At 36.4% G+C, this 16,775-nt stretch overlaps 1 protein-coding gene across 2 annotated transcripts in view; it reads right to left on the reverse strand.

Moving 5' to 3' along the window:
• Positions 1 to 15,973, reverse strand: part of LOC137406618 (methylcrotonoyl-CoA carboxylase subunit alpha, mitochondrial-like) — a 59,536-nt gene extending 43,563 nt beyond the window's left edge. Inside the window, exons 1-8 of one of the 2 annotated variants that reach the window (XM_068093224.1) lie at positions 15,955 to 15,973; positions 15,385 to 15,443; positions 13,105 to 13,241; positions 11,416 to 11,593; positions 10,039 to 10,226; positions 7,635 to 7,766; positions 4,717 to 4,900; positions 1,637 to 1,741 (exon numbers count right to left, since the gene is read on the reverse strand). In XM_068093224.1, coding sequence (XP_067949325.1) covers positions 1,637 to 1,741; positions 4,717 to 4,900; positions 7,635 to 7,766; positions 10,039 to 10,226; positions 11,416 to 11,593; positions 13,105 to 13,185 — 868 coding nt within the window. In that variant the 5' untranslated portion in view covers positions 13,186 to 13,241; positions 15,385 to 15,443; positions 15,955 to 15,973. Of the gene's footprint in view, positions 1 to 1,636; positions 1,742 to 4,716; positions 4,901 to 7,634; positions 7,767 to 10,038; positions 10,227 to 11,415; positions 11,594 to 13,104; positions 13,252 to 15,384; positions 15,444 to 15,954 lie in introns of those variants that run through there. The other variant, XM_068093223.1, reaches the window with a different exon arrangement.
• Between the last annotated feature and the right edge of the window lie 802 nt (positions 15,974 to 16,775).

Here is a 16,775-nt window from a genome sequence, read left to right on the forward strand (position 1 = left end):
CCGAGAAATGAAAAATGGCTGCTGACAGAACACTAGTCTCTCATGACACACTGACTGAAATAATCGGAAATAAATTACCAAAAAGTAGCCAGAAGCTTCTCCTCAGCAACAAGATCCCTACCCTGAAACTATTTGTTTTTTACTCAACAAATATACAGACTTCATCAGACTCGGTTAACTACATTCATTATGTTTCTTCAGTTACCTCTAGAACATCACTTCTTTGAAAGAGGGTGAAAAACACTCTATACTATATAATTTCTGTAATTTTATTGAGTTCTACAAGCGTGATGCCTTGAACTACTATTCAGCTCAAAAGGAATCGTGATATCCGAAGTGCTTTCACAGTTGAGAGAAAGTCGTTAATATGGTCTAGGATCAGAGAACCTGCTTTTATACGCGAGACTAGTCTTCATGGAGCTATATACCAATGTAAAACTGTTCAATTAGCAACATGTATAATTGCAATAATAAAATAAACGGCATACATCAATATCAGTATGTACAACGGACCTCTAAGTCCTCTACACTTTGACTGGTTATTAAAACTTCATCAGCTATAGATATTTATTGTTTAACTAACTTTGGTAACAATTATCATAGATCTACCTAATTATCATAGATCTACCTAGTTATCATAGATCTACCTAGTTATTATAGATCTACCTAGTTATTATAGATCTACCTAGTTATCATAGATCTACCTAGTTATCATAGATCTACCTAGTTATCATAGATCTACCTAGTTATCATAGATCTACCTAGTTATCATAGATCTACCTAGTTATCATAGATCTACCTAATTATCATAGATCTACCTAGTTATCACAGATCTACCTAATTATCATAGATCTACCTAGTTATCATAGATCTACCTAGTTATCATAGATCTACCTAGTTATCATAGATCTACCTAGTTATCATAGATCTACCTAGTTATCATAGATCTACCTAGTTATTATAGATCTACCTAGTTATTATAGATCTACCTAGTTATCACAGATCTACCTAGTTATCATAGATCTATTTAGCTATCATAGATCTATCTAGTTATCATAGATCTACCTAGTTATCATAGATCTACCTAGTTATCATAGATCTACCTAGTTATCATAGATCTACCTAGTTATCATAGATCTACCTAGTTATCATAGATCTACCTAGTTATCATAGATCTACCTAGTTATTATAGATCTACCTAGTTATCATAGATCTACCTAGTTATCATAGATCTACCTAGTTATCATAGATCTACCTAGTTATCATAGATCTACCTAGTTATCATAGATCTACCTAGTTATCATAGATCTACCTAGTTATCATAGATCTACCTAATTATCATAGATCTACCTAGTTATTATAGATCTACCTAGTTATCATAGATCTACCTAATTATCATAGATCTACCTAGTTGTCATAGATCTACCTAGTAATCATAGATCTACTTAGTTAGCATAGGATATACCATTGGATACAAAAATTGTCAAACACCATAACAGTCTTCCTTTTCAAGACCCTGGTAGCAACAACCCAAGTGATGACCACGCCAATGCTTAGCAGAGAGTGATGACTCGTGCTATCTCTGAATTGGGGGTAGTTACACCTCCCGAGCACTTTTATAAGGTCTTAAGCTAACCTGTGTCGGTGATCATCTCAGAGACGGGGTGCTCTACCTGCAACCTTGTATTCATTTCCATGAAGTAGAAGTTTTGTTCTGAGTCCATCACAAACTCCACAGTTCCTATGAATACATAGGACCGTTAGACATACCCGTCAGAGAACTGACCACTTCCTGTCACAGTGGACAGTTACGGCTTGGGATTGACAAACTCACAGGAATATTTAATGATTATTTGATGATAGTTTAAGCGTTCAAAGAGACACACATGAAAAAAAGTATATTCTAGTTCAGCTAAAGATTCTGGGAGTGTTAATAGAGTAGCACTTTTACTAGATGCTAAAAAGTAATGTTTGTAACCGATGCTGAGCTTACAAACCGACCCTAAAAATCCTTCTGCGCTTTCTTACAAAGCAAAAAGAACTTAAAGGAACAACACACTGCTTACTCAATCAGGTTTTTGGACTAAAAAATTGTGAGAAATACAGTGGTAGCCCGAAAGGAGGAACATCTGTTGTGTTTTATGATAGAATGGTATGTCAATCATTGTGTTCATCCATGTACAGAAATGGTATGTCAATCATTGTGTTCATCCATGTACAGAAATGGTATGTCAATCATTGTGTTCATCCATGTACAGAAACGGTATGTCAATCATTGTGTTCATCCATGTACAGAAACGGTATGTCAATCATTGTGTTCATCCATGTACAGAAATGGTATGTCAATCATTGTGTTCATCCATGTACAGAAATGGTATGTCAATCATTGTGTTCATCCATGTACAGAAATGGTATGTCAATCATTGTGTTCATCCATGTACAGAAATGTGTCGCATATAAAAAATGGTTCATCGCCGAGCAATAGCTCCCTAACTAAAGTGCATAAAAAATCTATGATGATAGGTGTATTACTGTTGTACGCTGTGTTCAGAGAACTGTCACTATAGATTTCCAAAAAACTTACCAAACAGAGAAAAACTGACTTCGCAAGAAGAAATTAAAAGCTTTCTCCAGGGGAATAGCCCAAGTTCTACTGTGCATTTTTAAAGGTAAAACCATTACCCTTTTAATGGTTATATTTTGGCTGTAGTTGAACCAACCGATGTGTATGAAAATTGTACGACACCCTGTAGCTCTGCCAAGTCTCTGACTCAACATCAAGTGAATAACAAAAACTTGATGATAAATTATTCCTGGAAACCTGAGACTCAACCTTGCAAATCAGTGTGGATCGGAGTGGAAACCTGGTAAACACTTTCAACAAAGGTTTACTTCGACAAGAAGGCAATTAAGGACAACTCTGGACATTCAATTCATTCCGTTTGTCTACTGGGTGCTAGAGATCCCAACAGTCATCTATAGATGGTCGCTGGAGATCCTGACAGCCATAACACTGCAGTTTATGTTATTCCTAGTACTCTTCCAAACATCCAAATCAAAAGTCAATGAATACCGGGTGTACAGTATTGATTATACTTTTAACTTACGGTATTCTTTTTATAGACAAAAGAATTGATGTGTTCAGTAAATCCAGCAAAAATCCAATCATAAAATTCAGATTGAAAAATAGCACCTAAAATGAAACAGGCGTGTCAGACCATCATGCAACACGTGAAATGCAGGAGCGAGGATGACACACTGTGTGGGCTGCTAAATTTAAATGAACTACATTAACGCTTAGCTAATCTAGAGCGCCTTCAGGAATTATGAGATGATTATTACCAGTTTTCACAAATAATGAGCATTTCCAGTTTCGACTACAATGTATTGTTCCACGGAAAAGATTGCGGAAAAATTACAAGAGTGATGGGATAGAGAATAGTTCCCCATGAGTAAAATAGTAGTTTTAGCGAGTACATCTCTAGAGGTTTCATATTAACAATCAAAAAATGAAGTAAATCCCAAATTCATCCACTGGAAAAAAGACCGAGCTTCGTGAGTAAGTAAAACCTGTGTATAATTTATCCTAGCAGAAAACCTTTAGCTTCAGCTCATGGAAATGTTAATCAAAACATGCGGCTAACAAAAGGCTGCGGAAGTAATTAATCTCTACATGAAGGAAATGGTTTTAAAAGAGCCGTCCCATGATTAACTCACGAATAAATGCAGCAACAACCTCTTCGTATACTGATTATCAATTTGTCAAAACCGTAAATCAAAACCAATTTTTTAACTTGCTTCCCTCTAACTCTATGCCTTGTTGCTGGACGGTGCATTAAAATGCTGTCAACTGCATATTATTTACTCCTGGACACACAGAGCTTTATATAAACATAAAGTAGTATTTCTACTTGCAAAATTAGATCATTCTAGACATTGTTTAGTAATATGAAAATTTTGTGAGTAAAAACGCTTTTTCAATGCCCTAAACATATCCATGCACTTCGAGAACAAACAAACTATTATGTTTGTTTCCTAACTAGAGGCATCACTAGATATAACACAAAGTTTATGAAATCAATGGTTTCTAAAGCAATAAGAAATTATATAAGGTTGCTCACGTTAGATTTAAAAAATTCTGACAAATGATAGAACCTTGAGAAGCATTAAACTTCACTGACTTTCAAACCACAGCAACAATAATATAATATTGTTTATGGCAGGTAATAAACTTGCGGTCCCTGGCAATACGCTCCAATAACTGTACAAATACTCCTCACTGTAGTAAAATTGTTCCGCGACAAAACTAGCTGCCAAAAACAAAGTTCTAACAAGCCCACTGGCAAAACAAAACCATTGTAGTAATAATGTGTTTCCCTTAGCATCAATTTTTCGGACAGCCAGCTAGATAGTTGGCTACAAACCTAAAGTAGCAGTAATTGGCTACGTCATTGACCTCAATTGCTGCTCGTGAGCAAGCGTGTGAATGAGTGCGTGTGTTCATGGGTAAATGAGTCCCTCGTGAAACAAAGTGATCCTCGAATAATTTTCACAAACCGAGCAGACCGTACTACTTCCACCTCTCCACTACAACTGAAATCCAATACACCAAGAAAATACTCCGAACTGAAGGTCCATAGCTAGCCACACATGGCAAATCCCTGCCAAATCATATCCTACTACCGCTAGCACCATCACGGTGCTGCCAGTACTTACCAGCCCCTACATAATTGACTGCCTGGGCTGCCCGCACTGCTGCTTCACCAATACTTCTGCGTACGTCATCAGAGAGACCAGGTGCAGGAGCTTCCTCAATCACCTTCTGGTGCCTCCTCTGCACACTGCAGTCTCTCTCAAACAGGTAAACGTAGTTTCCATGTTGGTCTCCAAAAACTTGAACCTGTGTAACAGGTATGACTGATTAGTACACAGTAGTGAATACGATAGACTAGAACACAGTAGTAAATATGATAGACTAGTATACAGTAGTAAATATGATATACTAGTAAACAGTAGTAAATATGATATACTAGTATACAGTAGTAAATATGATAGACTAGTATACAGTAGTAAATATGATATACTAGTATACAGTAGTAAATATGATAGACTAGTACACAGTAGTAAATATGATAGACTAGTATACAGTAGTAAATATGATAGACTAGTATACAGTAGTGAATATGGAGAACACAGTAGTAAAGGTTCCTAGATCTCTGTTTTTACATTGCTGTAATTTCTCAATTTCTCACACACCTGTAAAAGCTTTAGTTACAATCAACTTTAAACTAAAGTATTTAACGAGAAGCAGTGTTCTTTTAATATGCTGAGTAAAACAGAAAGTTGCTCAAATCTATGGTTGAAAAGTCTGTGGTTGACAAGTCTGCAATTGCCAAGTCTGTGGTTGACAAGCCTGTGATTGACAAGCCTGTGATTGACAAGTCAGTGGTTGACAAGTCTGTGGTTGACAAGTCTGTGGTTGACAAGTCTGTGGTTGACAAGTCTGTGGATGACAAGTCTGTGGATGACAAGTCTGTGGTTGACAAGTCTGTGGATGACAAGTCTGTGGATGACAAGTCTGTGGATGACAAATCTGTGGTTGACAAGTCTGTGGTTGACAAGTCAGTGGATGACAAGTCTGTGGATGACAAGTCTGTGGTTGAAAAGTCTGTGGTTGACAAGTCTGTGGATGACAAGTCTGTGGATAACAAATATGTGGTTGACAAGTCTGTGGATGACAAATCTGTGGATGACAAGTCTATGGATGACAAAATTGTGGTTGACAAGTCTGTGGATGACAAGTCTGTGATTGACAAGTCAGTGGTTGACAAGTCTGTGGTTGACAAGTCTGTGGTTGACAAGTCTGTGGATGACAAGTCTGTGGTTGACAAGTCAGTTCTTTCAAATACAGTGTATATATACGCATACGAGGTGAATGCACGGCGTTGCTCGGGTAACAAGTCTTTGCACAGAAAAGTTAATTTTATTTAACATATAACAACAGCTACCATTCTAACTTTTAAACTTCTTATCACGAAAAAATATTTTTGTGCAGTTTAAATAAATTCAGAGAAGAAACAAAACAACTGTAAAGGATTTCAAACTTTGTCAAACATCTGTAACTTTAAAACTTCATATCATGAGGAAAATGTTTTGTGCAGGTCAAATAAATTAAGAAACAAAATCAAACAACTATAAAAGTGTTTAAATGTAAATGTAGAATAATTAGCGAGTATTAGCTAAATTAAATCTGTTTTGCTACGATTACAACAAAACATGTTTTGGTAATGATATAATTAATACGAACTGAAAAATAAAAATCCTGAATATGTGGGATTAATAATGATTTGTGCATAGAAGTGCGTGTGTATAGAAAAGTAACTGTTCCAACAGAAGATATCCTTCAAAACTGTGAATATAATGATACTGGTACCTCTCGATTCTGGTACAAATGTAAAAATGAAATATTGGACAGTCTTTGTCTGGTACTTTGTCTGACCGAACGGAGAGAGATTGTAGAGGCTATTCCTATTCGAAATAATACAATTGTTCGCATGAAAAGTATCAGCCTTTACCAATTTAGCAATGGATACCTTACAAAAAAAAACTGGAAATAGAAGTGTAGCGACACATTTGAAATGGCCCATTCAAAAATTACAAATTAAAAAAATAGGTAATGGTAGCAAAAAATTAGCTTTTAAACAATTTCAAAGAATAACAAGTGCTAAAGGTAATATTAGTTAATAATCAAAAGTGCACATTTATTATGTGCATACAGCATATGGTATATGATAAGATCTATGGAATGCTAAGGACTGCATAGCTCAGTTGTTAAATGCGTGGTTTGTAGCTTGCGGATGCAATCTCGGTGACTTCAAATCCAGCACGCAGCAAGCTCTTCATTCCAAGTTTTTAATAGCTATCACTGGACATACCGAAGGACAGACACACAAACTTTGAGATTTATATATGTAGATTTAAGACTATATGGAGCTTTCACTTTACATTTTCGTCTTTAATTAATCACACCATGACTATAGACACGGAACTACAAGACTTTTATGTTATTGTGATGCATTAAAATACTTTTGAAAGTTGATAAACAGAAAATGGGTGTAACTAGAATTAGCCACTTTTAACAATTTTATATGAACAATTTTGAATATCGATAACTGCAGAGAGCAGAAATTATCTACAAGAAAGTTTGAAACTTGATAAATTCGTGTCCAAAATTGTCAACCTAAAAAGGTGTCATCGCTTGATAACTAAGAACTGTCTCTGCAAAACATTCAAATACAGCCCTGACCTCTAACAATTGGACAAAAATGATTGCTCGCAGAGCCAATAAGAACGGATTAACAACAACGCAAGTATATAATTGCGCATTTAATATCAGCCAAACTGGGGGCAAAATGATAAAAATGGTCAGCACAAAACTAGGCTGGCAGGTAGGAGCAGATTATCAGCTAGTGTTATGATTGGCTATTGTACAAATATAATATTAGACTCATATGCTGAATAATAAGACTCGCTATGCAGGAGCCAATACCAACTAGCAAAAGTCTGGCTACAATAATGTAACGCTGTAGATCAGCATGCAAACAAACAAGCACTAAACCAAAGTTGAGAGTTACCTCCACATGCCGAGGATTCACCACAAACTTTTCTATTAGCATGATGTCATCATTGAAGGACTTGAGAGCCTCATTCTTGGCAGAAGCGAGCTGAGAGGAGAACTCGTCTGCAGTCATGGCAATTCTCATCCCCTTTTCAAAGTAGAACCATGAAAGAGTTGCCTATCACCTTGATGGTAACATACTTAGCACAGTTCATGGAGGTTTATCTGGAGACACCATTTTTCATGAATTGATTGGCCTCTCATCTATGATATATGTGAGAGTCATACAGTTATCAATCTAGACAACGCAGAAAAAAACTATAGTTAAGGTTCATTCCATTGTTACAAAGTTTGTTCATCATTAGACTGACTGTAGGGACATGGGTCTAGGTAATCTTTAGGTTGTAAAGCTCTAACAAAATCTTCATATTGCATGCTATCATTCGTTTAGGGTTGCTCTAGATCACTCAAAGATTTATGGCACCCTCATACGCAGCATTGTTAAGACAACTCCCATTTTCTTAGAACTATAGCATAGGTATCAAAACACTCATTTTGTTACTGAAATGGTAACTCTGCTGGTATCTTTACTATGATAAGAGCCATGCCCGTCCATTTAACTAAAACCACGGCTAAAGGTCAACAAACAAAATAATTTTGCATCATACAGGATTCGAACACGCAACTTTCAGCGTGGTAGACCGACTGTGACTAAGAACTGTGCGAACACTCTGACGCCTGCCCCAATCAATCACATTTGCCAATGCCTGAATAACTGTGCAGATAGTTATGGCACACCTGACGATCTCTAACGGCGCACTATACATCCGGGGTATGCCTTCATAAAAAAACATATACAGTAGACCGTATAACCGTATAACAGTATACCTCATATAACTTCAGTTGTAGATAGCATAAAGAACTTAGGCTTCGTACTATGTACAAAAATTCCACATCATGTAAAGTGTCAAGTAGAGACTACTTCTCAAATTCGATATGTTTGGTAACATATCTCGCCGCGCTTGTGAGAGAGAAAAAAAAAGACATAGGTTTAACTTATATCTATTATATGAACAGCTTCCATAACATTTTATTTCGTCACGATAGATCGTCAGATGTCTCGACAAAACACAGAATAGGTAGCTGCGGAGTTGTTCATAACTACTTAAAGACGATCAATTGGTGCAGGTGTTACGGCGTCGGTCTACCAATTTGAATTGCGAGAGTTGGGAGTATCGCAAAAAGTTGTCTTTTATCCTTACCTTGACCCCCTAGATAGGGATAGACGATTTAACAAGTAGATGACGCTCTTTTTATAGTAAAATATTTTTTTGTTTTGCTTTATTGTAGAAGTATAAAGTTTTTGTTATTAGTTTTACTTTCCAGAATAGACTTCACTGTTTAAGAAAAATGATCAAATCGTTGTAAATGGGCGTCGAATATGTGTGTTCCCCATCAACTTATTGTAAACTCACCGCAATCATAGTTTATAAAACCGGTGAAATTGATGAGAAAAAGGAAACCAGCTGTCGATGCAAACTAATAATATTAGTTACGGTACAGCCAACAAATTAAAATGTTAAGCTTACTTTTCCTTTTTATATGGTCAAAGAGGTTTGTTTAAAAAACCTTGGAACGGATTAGGCGATTCACATGTATTTTACTGTTCATATAACATAAATTCGCTGTAACATAAACGTTCCTTGAACAGATTAGTTACGTTTTAGGAGCGTCTACTGCATTTAAATCAGCTTTACTTTACTGTATATTATTATAGGCAGCAAGAAGTAGCTTAATTCTTGTACTTCCTTATAAAGGTTCGATCATCACATTCAAACCGTTTGTCGCTGTTCTAAAATCCATTTAAAAAAGATCTTGACTCGGCTATTGTAACTGAGCAGCAACCTTAAATCAGTATCGCATTCAATTTTATTTTTATTGCGTATTTCAAATGTAAAACTTTAACGCATAATAATTTTGTCTCACATCTGTTAAAACCAATGGGGTCATAAATATGACAAGGTGAAAGAGTTTCAAGGAATATATCATGAAATATTTAGAGGCTATTAAGTTTAATAGAATGATACCCCACTTCACCAGCTCTATGTTAGAAAACTCTAATATTCTTCTAACCTTACAGACAAAAGAAAAAGCACGGTCTAGGCCCATCAGCCCCAAGCCTCTCTCCTGTAAACTTATATTAGTCTACAGTCTACTGGTTGGGAACTGAGTGGCTCTGGGCTGGTATTGATCCACAGTCCGCCATTAAACTTGGCAAAATAGCGCAAACTATCTGCAAAATTGGGAGATAAGGTCCAGCCAGCCAATCAGAATTTATATATTATTTTAGGCTATCATACATACATTATTGCATACAGATAATAATAATAAAGATCGATAATAAACTCAATAAGCCTTACTTTGCCACCTCCGCCTCTCACAGCTTTTATCATCACAGGATATCCAATTTTTTCAGCTTCTTGAAGAAGTCTGGTCTCTGATTGGTCATCACCATGATAGCCTTCTATGATTGGCACGTTGGCAGCCGACATAATATATTTAGAGGTGCTCTTTATTCCCATGTCTCGTATGGCAGTAGAAGGAGGACCTGCAGGAGTACAAAACTATAATTATAGGCATATTTAGAGGATGCAGTCAGCTACATCAAACAACTAAACAGAAGTTATCCAACACTTACTCAAGAGAGAACAACTCCGAATTTTTTAAAATAATATCACTACAACATTATGTCGCTATCGTTATGTCATCTCTAATGACCTAGAAGAACCACTAGAATAGATATAATTTATTACTGATTTAAGATGTTCCAAAATAATTGTATCCAATTCAATGCATGACTATCAGATGCAAATGCAAAAGACGCTTCTTGTAACATAAAGCGCATAATGTAAGCTCCACTTAACGTAAAGAGTTTATGTTGAGTTTTTTGCGTCGCATTACATAAAAAATTCCATATAGATTAAAGTGTCAAGTCGGTGCAAGTTCTCAAATTCAATTTGAAAAATGAGAGTCTTTAAAAATATCATTTTCCCTCTTGCATCACTTATGAGCGAAAATGGGTATAAGGTACCTCAATTACCGTACTTTTCGGACTATTAGCCGCTACTTTTTTATGACGATTTGAGCCATGTGGCTTATATAAGGGTGCGGATATTCTGTGGCTTTTTCCTTCATCACTAGGGCACAATAACCAGAATCTCCTGTTAGTGCGCCTTTAGCAGTGAAAGAAAATACGAAACAACGCCTAACGGCACTGTTTCGTATTAACCGACGCTTTTTAACCTAATGACTAACGGTACTGTTCCGTTAGGCATTAGGATAAAAAGCGTTGGTTAATACGAAACAGCGCTGTTAGGCACTGTTCCATTTTAAACAGCAAAGTTGCGGCCGCGTTAAAAATCACTGTCCTGAATTCTGCGGCCTATACAATTTTTTGGAAAATAAAGCAGATGCGGCTTATATTGGGGTGCGGTTTATAGTCCGAAAAGTGTGGTATATATGCAAGTACCTCGCAATCTAGCATGTCGTGAGAGATCCTCAGGTGTGACGATAAGGGAAAGGGAATGAATAACTGCGCAATCATTCAAAAATAATTGAAGACGTTCCATTGATGCAGGTGTTAGAGTGCCAGTCTACCTGTCTCAATGTTTCTGAATTAATGTCTCCGGCAATTAAAACAACAGAGCATGATGTTAACTTCAACTCTACAAAGAGTATCTCCTGGAACTCAATACTCGATCAGCTCGACTAAATATACATATGTAGAGCTCACCGACCTATGAAAGTTATATCATTCTCCTGACAGAGTTCAGCAAACTCGGTGTTTTCTGAGAGAAAGCCATAGCCCGGGTGCACAGCCTGAGAACCAGAGATCTTGCAGACCTCTATTATTTTCTCCTTATTCAGGTAGCTTTTCTGAGATTCGGCGGGACCGATGCAGTAGGCGCTGTCAGCCTGCAGCAGACAGCAGTAGTAGGCTGAGAAGAGCTACCAGACAGCGCCAGTAAAGTACCTGTCTCAGGTTGTCTAAAGCTAACACTGGAGACTGCTGCCCACTACTTGTATCGTTGCTTAAACGAAAACCAATTAGCAAAAGGAAAAAAATTAAAATATCATAGATTATAATTATTGTGTTTCTCGATGACAGTGTTCCATTCACTGTAAAGCTGAAGCCAGAAACTTCGACACCAGGTCACTTTAGTCTAGTCCAGCCATGGTCAGTGAGAAATAATCATATTTAAAAATAGAAACTATTGCATTTTACCAACTTTGACAATACTTTAAAATTACATAATATAACTGAACTTACTCATAAACTGCACTCAACTTGTACAACAAAAGGAACCATGTATGAAAGTCTTGATAAGACTGGTTGTACTGATAAAACTGGTTGTACTGGTACCATGGAAATCAATTATAAAACAAATTACATAAATGGTGATAAAACTGTGATTGAATGTAATTTCTCTTCAGGCAGAACAGAGAGCTGGTCCACTACAGTATCTTGATAGGCTGACTCAAGAAACAACTTATCTTTGTTATAACAAAGACAAGGATCCAAAAACAAATAAAGCATTTACAACATACAGATGCTTCTCCACATTTGAAAGATTGATGGGGAAAGTATGATAAACACAATGCCAAAAGTCATCAATCTGTCCATCTCGGCGGCAAAAAAAATCGGAAACAAAATATGGATTGTTTTTAGAAACTTTCTTCTATTTTCTATTTGGAGAAGAAAATAATTCTTCAGAGAGTTCTGTAAGCATAAAATAGATATTGCCAGTAAATACAGTGATACAGAGACTAGATACTTACTCACATGGCTGAATTCTGAAATAAAAACTATAAAACAAACCGTATAAATATTATAAACAACATAATGCAGCATAGTTATGTTAAGAAAGAGATTCCAAACTTTGGCGTTTCCGAGATGGCTGTGATTAACTGTTCGTTTTTGAGCTTTTAAGAGCTTGTAATCACATTTTCACATATTTTGCACCTACAACACAGCAGAGTAAGACATGGTGAACCTTTTGATACCAAATAAACGTAATGTGAATATTATTGCCAGTCAACCTTTAAAGACGAACAAGTATCGGTATTTTGCTATTATTTGCGATGGCTTTTGACACTCAAGGTGATCTGACTGCAAGAATATTTCGAGATTAAAATCGACAAAACTTGATCGCGGTTAAAACTCTTGGATTCAAACAAAAGTGTGATTATGACATCTATAGTTTGGCCGAGAGACTGACAAGATAAAGATGAGTGTATACACTTTTAAAATTTGACAACTGCAAATCAAAGGCTTTAACTATCACTTCTCCAATTGTACACTTTGTACATTGTTCGTATTAATTCAGAGCAGCATCTGGAACTATCAGCAGTGTTTAACCCATTTAAACACCACTACCTTGAAGCAAGGAATATAACAATTGCAACCGATAGCTCTAAGTACATACCAGAGCTACGTGGAGGGATTTAGCATCAGCTTCACTGTAAACAGCCACGGTCTCTACACCCATGTCTCGGGCAGTGCGCATTACCCGACATGCTATCTCCCCTCTGTTAGCTATCACTAGCTTCCTTATTGGCTTTCCTGTGAACATACGTAGACATCTAAAAATTTGAACAAACATAGTTCCAAGGACTGTGAGTTCCCTTAAGTAAGGCTGCCAAAGTCTCGGCTCCACAGAGCAATCAGCGCATCAGCATAACAACTACAGTGGCCATCTTTGATGGCAATCCACACTTGCTGACACTTAAAAACCTACTTCAATGGAAACTAATTATAAAAGGCAAAATGGAAATACATGTGATGAGGTAAATAGAAACAAACTCAGGGTAGAGGAAAAATCTTTAACACATATCATTCCTCATAAAACTAGAAAATGTTATAGAAAATAATAGGCTTTGCGGTAGTTTCAACTTGAATAACCTCCTTGATTGTCTAAAATTTTGTTATGCTGCAGCGGAGTCATCTTTAAAAGGCCTTACTTTAAGCCTGGTTTCCATATGACAGCGCAAGGCGCGCAACAAGGTGCACAACGTCGTGCGTAGGCCAGTTGTGATATGGAAACGTCAACGCACGACGGTCGCGCGATGTGCGTACGCTGATCGCAAGTATCCAACAGAATGGATCCTTGCGATGGGTGCGTGCGATTATGTATCCCACAATACACCGCTCGACCTTTTCAACCTATCCCACAATTCCAGCGAAGGGCTTTGTTCCGAATAAATGCGGTCTCTTTCGGTCTCTCTTAATTTCAAGCATTGCGTGATCTTGCGACAGTGTGATTGACATATAGACTTAGGGCCACGCAACTGCAGGTCACAATTTAATCGATGTGATTTGATTACCTTTATCAACCACAGTATATTTATTGAAGCATAATTAATTAACCCAGAACATGTGTTTGTATTGGTCGGGCGTTAGCACGATCCCTGAGCATTGTTGATAATCTAGAATCCTAGTTTATTATTAGCGCTCTCTGGGTTTAACAGCACCGAATGTCACAGAAAAGCGAAGCCTCAATGGCAGCAAAAGGGATCGACTACCTAAGGCTAAATAATATTTATGACATCACATTGTGGGAACCGCAACCAAGTGTTTTTTTTATTGCAGGACATGCTTTTGACACCCTGCTTTTCATAGTTCTACTATTCTTTGTGTATTGAATATAGGCTCATTCGAAAGCCAAGACTCTGATGTATTGAACTATATAATAAAAAAAGTTATATAATTTATGTGCTTTAAGGAAGGAACCTTAGTGCTAATAATGTCAGGTAATGAACCAATGAGCATAAAACAGGCGATGATGTGATACGTGTCATTCATTTCTGTCACTATTATCATAATGACAAACTATTATGAGATGATTGCCTGGTTAGAAAACTGCTGGAATATCATTATACTAATATTTCTGTTCATCCCTAAATTCATTATTCTTAAGTTCGGGGTTGAGGATGAACCAAGTTTTGGCAATTTCAATTTTTAGCAAAATTTAAACAAAAGTTATGACGAATATAAAATTTATGTAAGATAGCAGAAGCTCAGCGGTTCTCTATAACTTCAAGTTTTCAATGTTTTGTAACTAAAATTGAAGTCTATTGTTACAACTAATTTAGGAAAGGCCCCACAACTAGCTAATCAAAATGGCTCCTAGGAATCGAGTCAACCAAACAGGTAGTATTTGGATTGGTCTAACCTAACGCTCTCCTTACGCCACTAGAGTATCGCGCTTGTTGCATTTTGTACGTAGAAACAATCTTTAATTTTTTTAAATATCCACCAGAAAATTTTAACCGAGGTTTTTGCAACTGTGAAGAAAAATCAAAACACTGCCTTATTAGCATTAATTGAACAAGTACCCTGGCAGTTAAAGGTGCCACGAGAGATCGTAAGATATATCGATAAATCACACAGAATAACTATCTGCACAATTACTCTGAAGCGGCAGAAGCCGATTGATTGTCGGGAGTGTTAGAGTATTAAACTAAAAAGTTGAATGTCATGTGTTCGAGCAATCTTCGACCCTGACTTTGAAAGATGGATAGACACTGCTTTTATTATAGTAAAGATTTCGCAAATTGTTTAAGCATGATCAGAATGGACTATCATTCTCCTGCAGCTCTGGCAGACATGACTGTAACAAGCTGATAGGCTAAACAAGTATATTATTAAACAAAACTTTGGCTTAGTGGCCACTAAAAATAATAACTTATATAAGTAATCTACTTACTTTTAACATCCTGCTGAGAGCCTACTTGTGTAACATAAGCTTGACTCAGCAACAGCCGTCTACAAGAAAATGTGAAAATTAAAATTGGCTAACCAGTCAAATTGACTAACAAGTCAAACTGATGAACACCACAAAACGTCCAACAATAAGACCAATAAGTATATAACGAACTTGTACTGACACAACAAGTACTTTTGATATATTTGTCATTAGAAAAGGCTAAAACTAAATGAAGAATATCAAAACTTTCTTCTCAAAAATCACAACAGCCTTTAAATTCGTCATTCAATTACTAGTGTAGGGGCCGGCAGTATTTATGAAGAGAAAGCTATAGCTTCTACAAATTCAACAAAATATTTTGCGCTACGAACATACAGCAACGCTACAACTTGGACAACGGTCAAAATTCAAAACTGCAAAAATTGCCCAAAAGGGCGAGCAAAAGTAATGAAATTATGATTACGAAAGTAGTTTGCTTGTAGACGACTCCTTCAATGGCGTTGAATTAATTTGAATATTTGTTTTGCTAAAGCTCAGCCACGTACCAAAATTTCATTATAGCTACTTTACCGTTGATGAGTGACACTGAGTAAAGCCGGCCATTTGCAAGCTATATTTTGTATTAGTCTAACGGGCGCTGCCATTTTTTATGAAAATGCGAGAAATGTAGCTCGCTACATCTGATAAAGCAATTGCAGGCAATAAGTAAGTACCGCTAGCAAATAATTCGTTGCGAAGTTGTCTCCTCGCAGTTAAAACAACTCTCAATCAGACATGTTTAGGTAGGATAATGGCTAATACCGATAGCATTTAAAATTATTCTGAAACATCTGTATAAGAGTGAACGAGCAAGTGAGTGAACAACAACAGTAAAAAATGAAATAACTAAAAAGAGATATACATGTCGATAGTAGTTAAGAAAATTTACAACTTTTGGAGGAAAAATCCCAAGGAATCAATTTTCCAATTTAAAGAAAATAACAAAATGCTGCAATCAAATGGTAGGCAATATAAGACAAATAAAAACACTAGGTATATTAAATTTTAGTTCATGTATATGTATATTAAGTTGCATGCAAAAAAATGCAAACGTTAAAGAGAAAGTATTACAGTTTTAATGAGTGCAAATCGAGTAGACTAGGCTTGAAGTATGTCAATGATTGATAACTAACAAATAATCAAAGATCAGAATCAGAAAAACTCGTAAGAATCTCAAATTGATGAATTTAAACACTGACACAAGTATGGTAGACAACATATAGCATTAGTTCTACTACATAGAGCAAAGAGTTTAACTGGTGATCAGCACCAATATGTTTGTCCAATAGTGGGTGGAGCTAAGAAGCTACCATAGCATAGCATCACATAACAAATACTATTGCGTTCTCTAA

This window comes from Watersipora subatra, chromosome 10 (assembly GCF_963576615.1).
Source record: "Watersipora subatra chromosome 10, tzWatSuba1.1, whole genome shotgun sequence".
NCBI lineage: Eukaryota > Metazoa > Bryozoa > Gymnolaemata > Cheilostomatida > Watersiporidae > Watersipora > Watersipora subatra.